Below are 13,435 nucleotides of genomic sequence, written 5' to 3' on the forward strand. Positions count from 1 at the left end.
AACTGGACCAATTTATAAACTCATTTTGGTCAGTGGTTCTGAATTTAAACAAGTAAAAGCACTGGAAAATTGAAGTATTTAAAAATCCATTATTATAAATAGCGAAGCAAAATCCACTATTCAGTCAAGCTGTTCTCTACTTTTTTTTGACAACTGATCCTTTGCTGGGTGCTTCATTTAACCAGGGACAGTCAAAACAACAGGTGGCAGCAGGATTGTATCAACGTTGCATCTCCTCGCAACTGAATCCCGATGGTTCCGTAGGGGAGGGATCGCATCTCATTCTCCTGTTCTTCTCTCCCCATAGCAGCCCATTCATAAGTCTCTCTTACCTCAGAGCTGCAGGTAACTCAAACCTCGATAGCATCAGCTCACTTAGATGTACTTTTTATAAGTACCTACTGCTTCATTGGATTACTAACTGATGTCGTATACGTTACAAAAACTAATCACTGCTCAAAGCAATCAGGAATCCATATCCTATTCCCAGGTGAAAGAAAATGCTGCTGAAGGGAGAAACACAATCCTCATATATCGGCTCCCATGTGTGGCTGTTTACCATTTCTTTTACTGAAGAAAAAATTAAGTGAAAGATGAAAAAGAAAGAGAAGGCTAGGAAAGATGAAAAACATATAAAGGTTTAATGGGTCTTTTTAAAGCTCTTAATTTCACCACAAAGTTTATTAGTTTTCACACACACATTACAACATTTCAGGAATTATTATATTAAGCTTACTATTAGCTAGTGTGATCAGACTAGCTGTGTCTATATATCCACTTATAAATGTTTGGCGACTTTAGCAACCAGAAAGCAGATTACAGAAAAAAAATACGTATTATTTTAATATATAGGACACGTGACTTACTGACTCTGCTGATCTTGTACTGATTTAGTGCTCTCAGTCTGCAGGTCTTCCTTTTCTGCTTTTTCTGTTAGTTTATTCACAGGATCTTGTAAGCTCTAGATCATAACCATAACATAAACAAAGAGGGGAAAAAAAATAGATACAGGGAAGTGAAAGTGTGTTATTTAAGGCCAAATCAGACTATAGAACCTACGTAAATTAAGCAAGAATGTTTTTGAGCTGTATCAAAACTGTATCTGACTCAAACAAGAAAAATAAAAAATGTTAGAAGATACTCATTCAAATTGAGTCACATGAACTCACTTTATATAAGAAGGTGGCTCTTGGCCACTTCTAAACTCATGTTCTGTTTCCAATACTTCCAAGTAAAACCATCTAGACCACGTGCAAAGCAGGCACTGACAACATGCTTCATTGCCATTTTGGGTGCCTTTTTTTTTCTTTAAAGATGAGAAAAATTCATTCTTTACATCTGTTTGTTCCTCATATACTGCTGCTTTACTTCTTCATTCTCTGTTTTTCCTGACGTAACTATTGACACCACTTTGGCAACTGCAGTGGAGTGGAAAGGCACTACTTGTATCCTGAATCTGCAAACAAGGGTGATCTTGGATGATTATTTAGATAGAGGCTGGGTGTGGTATTACGAAACCCTACTGTCCCTTTGCAATCTGAAAGGTCATGCTACAACATAGCAATGTGCAGTTTCACAGTCAGCATTTTTATAACCAAAATTTGGACATATGAACAAGGCAATGCATAAAGCATTACAGACTGACTCTTTGAGATTACAGAAGTGATAAATATATTACTGGTTGTCCCTGTTATGCATTAATTAGGATTTCTGTATGAAAAATTAAATAACTGAAGATAGTAATTAAATAATTGCAGATGTTAACAAGGTGAATATTTGGCTCTATCAAATGATTTTACTGTGGAGGTAAAAACATATTCCTCTTTCCAAAGTCCAACTCAGTTTCTGAAAAATAAAACCATGTTTCATGTTTCACTTCTAATTAAGTTTATTTATGTCTCACTGATATTCATAGTATATCTCACTCACCTTCTCCCCCTGCCCCCCAAAAATCTAAGGCTAAAACAAATAAGCCACCTTTTGTACAAAACTTAATGAACACAAAAATGTAGTGGTTTTGCATCTGGAGTTTTAACAAAATGGTAGCATGCTTCATCAGAATAGTAAAACAAAGAAAATACTGTAGACACTAAGTCCATCTCTTGAATAAAAGTTAGAGTCCCCAGCCCACCTGTTACAAGAAAAGCATTCCCAGGCATGTCACAGGTCTTGTCTGCACTGCCCTGTTAACCAGGACAGACGAGTCCCCAGAAGGGGCATTCTAGTTTCTGCTTGGCTCAGTACTTGTCTGTGTGAGGAAACTTATACTTTGGTGGTTTAGAAAACAAACGAATGGACCTGTCGTATACTGTGGTTGCATTTTTTTTCCCTCTCAGTAAGTTAATTCTTCCATGCAGAACCACAGATCAATTTGTTATAAGCACCTTTAGCACTGCAAACATCACGTGTCAAAAGATGAGGGATCATGAAGCAGCAATAATAAACAGAAGCTTTAAAGAAATTTACCTTATACTGTGGTTGTCGCTTTTTTTCCTTTTTTTTTGACACTGTAACAGTGCTAACCAGAATCACATGGAAGCGATTCTTGGATTCTGAATAATGGACACCAGCCACCTCAGCTAGATCATCTGTGAATGAATATCTTATCCTTTAACTGCATTTGTACTGGGTATTGATTAGACTGCACTTCTTGTACTATTAAAATTGAAGGGAATTATTCAGAGTTCAGAAACGTTAAGAATATGCACCATGCTTGCACAAAAGTGCAGTGCAGAGAAAGCACAGCTTTGCATTACGGGGGCTGTACCGCTTCAGGCACTGGAACCATCCTGGACACCTTCACAGCAGGACACACAGTCCATTGTAATCAGGAGGGGATGGTGCAACAGTTGTGGTGCTCTGCCTGCCACTAAGTACAGCAGCACAGAGCCTGCCCCAAGAAGGAGGTAATGGTTTTGAACAACAAACAGAACTACTTTAATCACTGCCTAGCTAAACAAGCTAAAGAAAACTATCAGAAGTAAAATCTTCTGTATCATCACCAAAAAAAAATACAGAGAAATCAGCATCCTTCTTTAAGGAACTACATTTTATGATGCTTCCTTCACGAGTGTTTCAGGAAACCCATCTTTGAAGGACTGTGATCGAACCACGGAAACAGCATATAGAAATGGAGTTCACGAGTACCTTGGGAAGGAAATAGCACGATAATAATGGCAGTTACCATTTCCTGTATTAGAAAAATAAACATAGCTCTGAAATATAGCTTCAGTTTCAATGGAGATTATGATAAAAAAATGTTTAAAATCAGCAGCTGTATTTTACTGCAATAATTCAATGTAACAATTTAATTGTCAGTATTCCCTCAAATTCAGATTGCAATTAATGAAATTATTTTTCTCTTTTCTGCCTACCTCTACTCCACATCTTGATGTGCACTGCAAACTGAGATATCTTTTAAAAATATTTTTAAAAGCTAGAGAATGGGTATGAAATAAAACTGAGTGTTAAAAAGCCATTGTCAGCTGTTTTCTAAACATGAACCCATGGTAACGTCATGCATGAGTAGAAATCAAACTATGAGATTCTCTTAATTGTTTCAGGTGACATCAGAAGAAGGGAAGAAGTCCCATCATGTAGAAAAGTGCAGTGATTAAAGGAGGCTGTAAAGACACAGACTGAGTTCAGACAAAAGCAAGCAGACTTCAGTTGGGTGTATGAAGCGTCCCTGACTTCACTGGCTCAGAGCAGATAAATGCGTAACTTCACAGCACTCTTCTGAGTGTGCATGTGGACTCCCATGGACTTTGTTGCAAGCTACACCAGCATATGGCTTAAGTAAGGATACTCACATGTTTAGAAAGCTATCTGCCCAGCTTCCTTATTTCTCTTTTACTATAAAAATCAGAGTAAATCCATACATGCTAGCAGATCAAGTTCACAGTCATTCCCTCTGCCTGTCTTGTCTGTCTCTACAACCAGAAGTCACCCAGCGATATTTTGCTCGCTCTGAGTACTCAGACTAAATATCCAAGCCGACAAGGGGTTCCTCCGCTGCAGAGTTAACTCTGGATCCAGCTCAGGCACCATTCCGAAGCTGACTGCTACTCACTCACAAAATTCCTTCACCTGCATCCGGGCTGCTTTCAAGCCAAGCCAAGATTATCTGGACTGCACACAAAATGTGTCCTCCGCAGTTAAATCACTAGAGTGTCGACACATACTCAGCTCGCCCACAGTTGCCCCCTAGTGCCTTGGACAACTAACGCGCTTCCTCTTGACTGAGGAGGAATCAAAGCAACACAGCTAAGTGCAGGTCCAGGGAGCCAGGGATGCAGCCCAGGATGTCACAACACATATGGAGAAGTGCAACACTGAGGAGACAAAAACTTGGACATTTTTCACTGGGGGAAAGAGCAGAAAGATAAGAGGAAAAGCAGGTAGTCTCAGAATTTCCTCATGGAGATCCATCAGGAAAAACAAAACAACAACAAACCAACAACCAAGAAACCCCCACAAAACCCCTAGAGAGAGAAAATTATATGCAATCTTGCCTATGAGTAAAGTCATGGTGCAACAAACAGAAAGAAGAAAAGATACCAGACTAAAGGAGAGGTCAGCAGAAGGCAGCAGTGTTGTAGTACCTGTTTGGACAGAGTTCTCCAAACCACGTAAGGAGCACAGGCAGCAGCATTCCACTTTGCACGGAAATAAATGGATGCACTGAGATTTACACCTTCTGACTACCTTACCAGGGCTATTATTATTTCTAGGCTCATACGATCTCTTCAGGAAGTTTGGTATTATAGCATTAGAATGCAAAAAATGCAACTAAATATTTGTTATGTATCTAAGGTGTTAGAAACTGTTTCTACTTTAGAAAGTGTTTCTCACACTAATGGTGTGAAAAATTAGAAAGAGGTATTATTCATGAAAAGTAGCCCCTGAAATAAATTTGAATTCATTTAACATATGGTAATTTCAAGACAATGAAACCTTCAAGACTCTACCAAAACAGCAGCCCATCATTGTTAATATTACAGCAATGGATACAGTAACAGATCCTTTTACATCACGATACATAGAGTTGTTAGCGTATTAATAATCATCTTTCATCAAGCATAAAACTCACAGTTAGGAAATACAGCTGCAATAGCACAATTATACTACTCTCAGCATATACCCTGAAGCAAAGAAAACAAATGGGCTGCTTTTCATTAAGGGAGTTCGGCAAACATCTCTAATGACAATGTTTTCTTTCCAGAAACAATCCCAAGAGGCGTTTAAGAGTCTCTTTCCTGAGGTAAACCTGGTACGTAAATAAATTCATACTACAAAATACAAATAGTAATTTTCCAGTACATAGCACCTTCTAATTTTTCAGTAAGACAATCTACATCTAAGTCAAATATTAACAATTTCTTTAAATTCTTGTTTTAAAGTAAAATGCTAATCCCACATACATGTGTGCTTAGTTTAATTTAGAAGGATCACTTGTATCAGCAAAATTAAGCTGCTAGTATCAGAACTCAAGTCATAACCAAAAATGATTTGCAAGCACCAAATTAAAAATATTATTTTAGGAAGAATCCCTTTTAAGATATAAGACAGGGAAAAATATTCTAAAAGGGGGAACTCCTAATTAAATGTAGAAATGGGCACATTGAAATATTTAATGTAGGTTTAAGCAATTACATATTCTGCCTGTATATTTTTAACGCATCAAGTCAACAGCAGACATAGCATCTTTATTGGGTACGTTTTTTAGACCAAAAGTTTCTCTGTCAGAAACTACGCTTACCCTAGATCAGCTACAGCAATTTATAATTGGTATAAAAAAATAATACCATGTAATCTCAATGTAGAATTAGCTTGCAGCTCCTTCTTAATACATAGTTACTCTGGCATGAACATGTGATATGACTGGTTGGGATCAGTTCCCTAACCATAACCATCTATTGTTATTCCACACCCAGGATTAGCAGAGCGGACAGGGCACTTGTGGGAGTCCCACACCCTTCAGAAATGACAGGCAGAGGTGAGGTGACACCCTAGGAAGGCACTTGAAGCAGCAGCAGACACCTTTTATCTTAGGCAACAGAATCCCGCCTGATGCAACCACCAGATTTTGATTTAATCTCCTTAGCAATTATTTAATGCAAACAAACACAAACTACTAATTGGGGGAAAAAAGATCATGGAGGAGACTTAACTTCTGTATAGAAAATAATCCCACAATCTAGAGATCGAAAGAAATAAAGAACTGACACTAAAAGGTAGTAACATAATCTTAGTTCGAGTAGCTTTTTTCTGAAAGCACGGACTTCCATGAAATTCTGTAGTATAAAACTAGCTCCTGATTAGCATCATTTCTCAGCATACATATCACTACAAAAACAGGAAATCACATCTTTTCACTGCGGGAGCCCAGCAATAAAAATGGTTAAGATTCTCATAACAAAGTCAGGCTGTATCCTAAACACACTACAATATTCACAACCATTTTTACAGTTACTTTTTGCTTCAAGGGAGTGCTTGTTATACATGCGTGGACTCAAAAGAGATTGTACTTCTTCATCATAGGTTCCTAACCTAATTTCAAATTTACATTATACTGAAATCTGTCACAGGAGGGAGTTCAAAAGATAACAAGCAGCCTCAAATCTCTCTGATCCCCATCACAAAGGTACTTCACATTCCAGAACAGGTGCATTTTCTGTACAAGTTTCTCTCCAAGGTGTCCAAATGTTACTATACATTTTGAAACTTCGTATGTCTTGCTCAAATAATCACATTTTTAGATACAAAAGAGAATAAAGAATAAATATTCAGCAAGAATATAGACCACCTACACAAATTAGACTGAAGTTGGCTGGTATCAACGGAAAGTGAAAAAATTCCTCAGAAACCTTGTAACATTGGGTAGTTATAAGAACAGCCCACCAGCGTGGTACCCAGGCTCCTGAGCGGGACTCTGGCCGTGCTAAGCCCAGGCTGTGAACTGCATGTCACTGCAATGGGAGGCAATGGTGGGGGAATAAAGGGGACTTTCTTTTCCTGTTCGGAGTTTAACTGGTGAGTCTGGAGGCAATTACTAGAAATGCCAAAATAACTATGCACAACTTTCTCCTGCCGAAAACTGGACATAAGCTCTGGCTAAAACCCATCTTCCATGACGTGGACTATGCAAGAAAGAAGCTTAGAGTTACGAAAACTTCATAGCAAATGAGGACTTCTCCTGCAAGACAGGATTCTTCAGAGGCTGGGTAAGATGAAACAGTTTATGAACCTCCTTTTCTTTTTGTCCTCAGTCACGAGAGATTGAGCTTGCAGTTTGTTTGTTTGTTTGGTCGGTTGTGATGTTTCAAGCTGTAGAAGTAACAGTCTCCACAACCTATTTATGCACTTCAAAGTTCAGACACTGTTCCCTCCCAACCCACATTCTAGAAAACAACTTAAATATAGCATAGTCACGTACAGACAAGTTTTGTAGTCTGGGATGAATTAAACCTTATACTCTCAGGTACTTCTTTTCCAGGAGCTCTGGGGTAGCCAGCAGGCTATATAGCATAACACAGCCCAACTTCCACGTGTCATGTGCACAAGTGTTTAATGGATTGAGGCTATGATTTGTAATCGTTTTCAGACTGAGTTGTCTCTCCAAGTGAACAGTGGCTTTACCGTAAGCTGCTAATTCCTCATTTTCCACTGTTTTCCCATTTCCCTCCTGAACCTCAAATTGCAATGGACAAAACAACTTCATATGCAGGGGCAGGCATAACCAGAAAAAAACCACACAGTGCTCAGTGATTGTTTTTAGATACTTGGCAAAACTCTGAACTCAGACTTCATTGAGATATTGCATATATTTCACATTCAAAGATTACAACGGATCAGCAAATACCTCTAGTCAAGCAACACAGTATTTCCCAGATCAGTTAAGGGTTAAAAAGTTCCCTCAGGTGTAGGAACTCTGAACATCCATATACTCATCTACAGTCCAATAAGGTGTTCTTAAAAAGTTTGAGATTTTAAAAACAGATGCAAAGGCAGAAGAGTATTCATCCACTTGCAGGATTTTGGAGAGCAACATAGAATCATAGAACAGTTAGGGTTGGAAGGGACCTTTAAAGGTCATCTAGTCCAACCCCCAACATAAATCTCTAATCCTGCTGGACTTCAGGAATAATCCAACACAATCCCAGTTAGCACTTAAACACATACTTAAGTGCAATCCTGCATAATGTCTGCCTTTGATATTCCTTAGGCACTGCACTTGACATGTAGTTTTTGATCCTACTAGCCAGAAGTGCATTAAACAGAAAACCTATATTTAAATAAAAAGACAGGACAGGGATAAAATTTTCAGACAATATACAGACAAAATATGAATGTGTGCTTTCTACATCCTTGTATGATCTCTTATTTCTTATCACTGGGCAAACATATCTATGTATTCCTTACCTTTAACATAGTGAATTCATACGGCTGATAACCTTTGAAACTTTCATGGATGGCTGCCATCGTGTGTGAAGTTTTTTCCCAAAAATGAAGAAGTGTTGTCTGTAAGGTAGGACAGAATTTCAACGCAATGTTAGCTTTAACACCAATCCGCTTTCAGTGCAAATTTCACATCTCCCATCCAATACTAGCTGCATATTCTTACAGTTGAACATTGCCATGGTAACCTCTTAAAAAAAAACATATGTTAGCAGGAAATCTTTCCTTTGGAGGTCAACATTTTCTTTGGATACCTGATATGTTGTTAACACATGAGAAAGGAGGTTGCATCTGCTGGCTCCCAAAAGATCCACTTTTTGACAGACATCAGTCTTCAGTTTGTCAAAGTTGAGTTTCGCATGTCGCACTTGAGCTTGAACCTTCAAACAAAGGGACAATTGTTTATGTAGTGAATTTTTTTTCCTCCATTTTTCATGAAAGACCAAACTATTACAACTTTTAGGGAAATCAGACAACTGAAAAGACTCAATTAAAATTTATAAAGAACTGTATTATAGCATCAATCTTACCAAAATTAAGATAGACAGACTGATAGATGGTAAAACATGGCTCTTAATATCTTCTATGTTACTATTTTTCTAATATATTCAGTGAAGAAATTTTGTTTTCTAACCTCTGTTTATAAGATGGATCTCAGTATTAAATATACACTGAGAAGATAATAGTTGGAAAACATACTCGTTTTGGTATCTGTTTACAGAAATATCAGTTTAAAGTCTGACCAACAAATTTGGAACTAAAATTTTACCACATAATAGACAGGCACACAGGCAGAGACATCTCCAGGTATCTATAGTGGGAGACAAATACACTGATAAAATTTAAGTTGATGTGCAACTCATGTTGACAAAATAGCACTTCAATAACTTTGTAATACTACAAAAATTTTGCTCATTAAAGTTTTCCTTCTAAAAAGGAGTGCTTTTCCTGTTTATTGCTAGAAGAAAAATATCAAGGCCCCCTTTCTTAGGAGCAAACAATTTCAGTTTCAAAGAGTTTTAATTTTTCAAACTATTCTTCTACCACCTGTTAAGTATACACAAGCTGCACAGGTTTGACAACAACACTAGTATTCTCATGATCAGGTATCAGGGTGGAAAGTTGATGTAGGCGTTTTGTAACCAGGATTCCCCAGTTTTAGGACAGGTTTATACACTAACCAAATACTATATTAACAAAACAAATCTATTTATTACAAATTTTGTATACAATTCAGTTTTCTTCCATGGAAATGAGGAACAATCAAACCACAAAACATGATGCTTTTCCTGTAACTCTTTCACAGTTACACTAAAACGTTTACAAAAACACCTTCACAGTGGAAAAAAAAAACATTGAATGCAAATTAAATACATTTCCTTTCCTTTACTTGCCTAACTCAGAGAGTAAACTGATTTTGTTCATACGCAGACTCAATCAAACGAGACCTGACCTCCTGATCTTCAGAAGTGAATCCAGAACTGTGCAGCAAGTGCCTTTGCTCCTTCTGTGGCAAGGACGAATGCATACCTCATAATGCAATCCAAAACATCAGGGTTACCACACTTCTAACCTTATTTTCCCAAACTCACTTGGAGTCTATGATACTTCCAAACAGGCAGAAAAACAGCAAAAGTTCTGCATCACAAATTCATCAGATGACCTACTCACACAAATCGTGGGACTTTTGAGTTGCTGGATAAGTGGTAACTTTTTTTCACTGATCAGATCAGCTCTGCCCAAGTAATATAATAGAGCGGCACATATCATAGGCCTGATACGTTCATAAGGAAGAAACCACCTTAATTCAAAATTTCTGATAAATGTAGCACTCACAGGTGAGATTTTTATTGTAGAAAAAGATGATGCCTAGAAAAAAATTACTTTTTGGTTTTTTTTTAAATAAACAGCAGTGATACTCTAAAATAGCTTTGTGGTTAATGCATTCATCTAGAAGGGGAAGTCTTCCAGGGTAACTCCACATATTACACCAAGCAATCGATGAACAAATCTTGAGTTCTGGTAATAGCAACTACACCTCAAACTTCTGACCTGATCCAGTGCTCTAGCCACAAGACTACGTAATCTTATTGATGATTTGCTTTCTTGTTTTTGCATATTGAAGAGTTTCAAACCAAACAAGGGTGGTCTAGATTTGGAAGAGTTCTTGGGTAGTCAGCAGATATTTTGGCGAGATGCAGTAAGGTTTGAATTCCCTCAGGAAGGAGGAAATTGCTCCCGTGGCTTCCACTCCTTAGGCAAGCAAGACAAATGCTAAGCTATGGTATAAAAAGCAAGGAGCAGCTACTGCCAAGATATCTCCCTACAAAGTACAGCAAAGAACAACGTTCCACCTTACTCAGTCAGAACAACACCGGCATGAGCTGAGGCTGCCCCTTAGTTTGGGATGCTTGAGGGACTCTACACTACTTCTTTTAGCTTGTGTGTGGTGGACGTCTGAGCGAGGCACTGTGCTATCCATGCCAGGAGTTCCATCCCACACACAATTGTCTAGCCCAACCAGCAGGTAGGTTAAAGAACTTATGGGCCTCCAAAATTAAGCAGCAACAGAGGAGGATGGAAAAACTAGCTGAAGAAGTGTTGAAGCTTTATCCAGTGCTGGATAAAACACCTTTGGCCTGCATTAGGTCCTCAAATAGTTTATTTGCTTTAGCTGCAAGTGACTGAGACGACGGATTTACAACTTCAGACTAAAAAGGAGAACTGTGAAGAAAATTGTGGGCCTGTGCAAAAAGGAACTTTTAACTGAAATCCAAACACGAGATTACCTACATCTTTTGTCAGCAAGAATTGCTACAACAGGAAGGTATTTAAATAAGAGATGTTGCAGGGCTTTGAAAAACCTAGTGAGTCTTAAGACTGAATTCTGATCTCAGTTACAGCCATGAAAATCCAGAGAAATTCAACTGGTGCCATTGGAAACATGTAACATATAAAACTATATTTTATAATGGTGCAGCTGAGATCAGAATCCCTTTCCCACTCAGTATATCATAGCATGGGTGAAAACACAGTAAGGATAGCTGTGGCTTTCTAGACTCATAGTCCAGGTGAGCAAAGAATGTTCGTTCTGGGGAATATAAATACTCTGTTAGAGATGGTGTGCCACAAGAAAAAAAAAAGTAATAAATGTAATTATTGCAAAACTGCCAGTCTGCACAAGGACTGTATACAACAGATTGGGATTTGGGCCTATCTCATGTCCCCATCTCCTTAAATGAAGAGAGAAAAATCCAGAAAACAAAAAACCTGTTAAGTTTGAGTTGTAGTCTTCCTGCATATAGTCTTCAGGGACATTTAGCAAGAAATATCAGCATTTATCTTAAGTGAACATGTAATCAGTGTCTCTAAAAAGCTAGAGCACTCATAAAGAGAAAGAGGTGACCCCACAACGCAATGTGGAATACAAACCCATATGTCTGACTTGCTCATACAGGTGATTCAAAATACTCAATGCTGTGTTACCAAATACCACACATTTCTCTTGCCAACCAGGTAAGATGCAATACTATGAGAACTATTAAATTAAGGGTGTTTTTAGGTTTTTTGATACATTGAAAATTTATTAAGCAGAAGTTCTCTCCATTTTGCAGCAGTAGTTCAGGACAGCCAAGAAAGAACACCACATGCTACATCAGCATGACCTTTTGCCTTTTATGTGTGCCAATAAATGCGTTTTCAATTCAAATTATTATTAGACATCTTTTAAGATTACTTGTGGCTTCAGGAATTAGGTATAAAACCTTAGTGCTTACAAAGCATAATCTACTTAATACCACACAAGTTATCAGAATGAACCTTTGGTTTTCTACTCAAGGGAAAGCTGATGTAATACATACTAATCTTCTCCTTTCTCTGCAATTACTCTCTAAGACATCAGAAACAGGACCTCATTGTGGTCTCAGTTCTGCAAATTTTTATTCATATATTTAACTTCATTAAAGCTGAAGATAAAAAATTTCTTCAAAGTCCTGGTCTGAAAAGTGTCAGGATTTTACTGACTGTAAGAACTGCACCGATTCAAATGCGACTTGGACATTTTACGATGAAAGAGCTCTTAAGCGTCTGAAACTGTAGGTCCTAGTTGTGAGGTTTATGCTGTACAAGAAAATCTTATGGTACTACTGTCATTAAAAAATATTATTACTCTTCATCTTTTTCTTTTTCTAAGCAGCAACTTGGAGTCACCTGCTTTTAATTTCCCAATGCAAACATCTAAGTACAATATTTATGGAATAGAATTCTTTAAAGAGAGTACATGAGAAAAATATTAATTTGGAAAGCAGTATCTCATTAAATCAATAGCTTGCTAAACTGTAAGATGACAGATAAAATTGAAATCATTTCAAAAGATTAAAATAAGTAAATAAAAAAATGTTAAAATCCTAAATCCTGAGGGCTTGAAGGTCAGATTCTGGAATGCTTGATTGCAAGGCCAAATATTTGCTAACATAGGTTCCTAAACATATATTCAAACAGAAAAGTCTCAATCTTCAAGAGTGCTAACAAAAAAAAAAAAATTGTTCTGACCCAGTTAAAAAACCCTATTCAGTATGTTCATTTACTAAAATACAGATTTATCAAATATTTTCAAGGAATCCTTATGTCCACTACAGTGGATCTGTGTTATTGCTTTCTTCTAGTCTACCATAAAATGCAAAGTTTATTACCAGTAGTAGCCCAGTCTCATGGACAATTCAGCTACTGAAGCAACATCTCCAAAATGAACTTCTGTCGGATGAATGCACTAACTGACTTTACATACGGTATATTTTTGTCTCAGCATTTTCAGCATAGAAGCAGAAACAGATGCTTCCAGTCTAATTTGTCACCCAGCCTCTCACTTACTCCATCTGAAAAGCATGCACAGCTTGTGTATAGACTGGAAGGAGGGGGGGTAAGTAAATCAAGAGGGAAAAATGCCTGGAATACAGCAACCCTTCCTGTTGGGGGC

General features: G+C 37.6%; 1 protein-coding gene across 4 annotated transcripts in view; it reads right to left on the reverse strand.

Moving 5' to 3' along the window:
• ICA1 (islet cell autoantigen 1) overlaps nucleotides 1-13,435 on the reverse strand; it is a 73,935-nt gene that overhangs the window by 17,264 nt on the left and 43,236 nt on the right. For all 4 annotated transcript variants that reach the window (XM_086741526.1, XM_086741522.1, XM_086741524.1 and 1 more), the window contains 3 exons: nucleotides 8,715-8,840; nucleotides 8,425-8,523; nucleotides 867-961 (listed from right to left, as the gene is read on the reverse strand). In XM_086741526.1, coding sequence (XP_086597652.1) covers nucleotides 867-961; nucleotides 8,425-8,523; nucleotides 8,715-8,840 — 320 coding nt within the window. The remainder of the gene's footprint in view (nucleotides 1-866; nucleotides 962-8,424; nucleotides 8,524-8,714; nucleotides 8,841-13,435) is intronic.

The sequence above is a fragment of the Chlamydotis macqueenii genome, chromosome 2 (genome assembly GCF_036417535.1).
Source record: "Chlamydotis macqueenii isolate bChlMac1 chromosome 2, bChlMac1.mat, whole genome shotgun sequence".
In the NCBI taxonomy this organism is placed as follows: Eukaryota; Metazoa; Chordata; class Aves; order Otidiformes; family Otididae; genus Chlamydotis; species Chlamydotis macqueenii.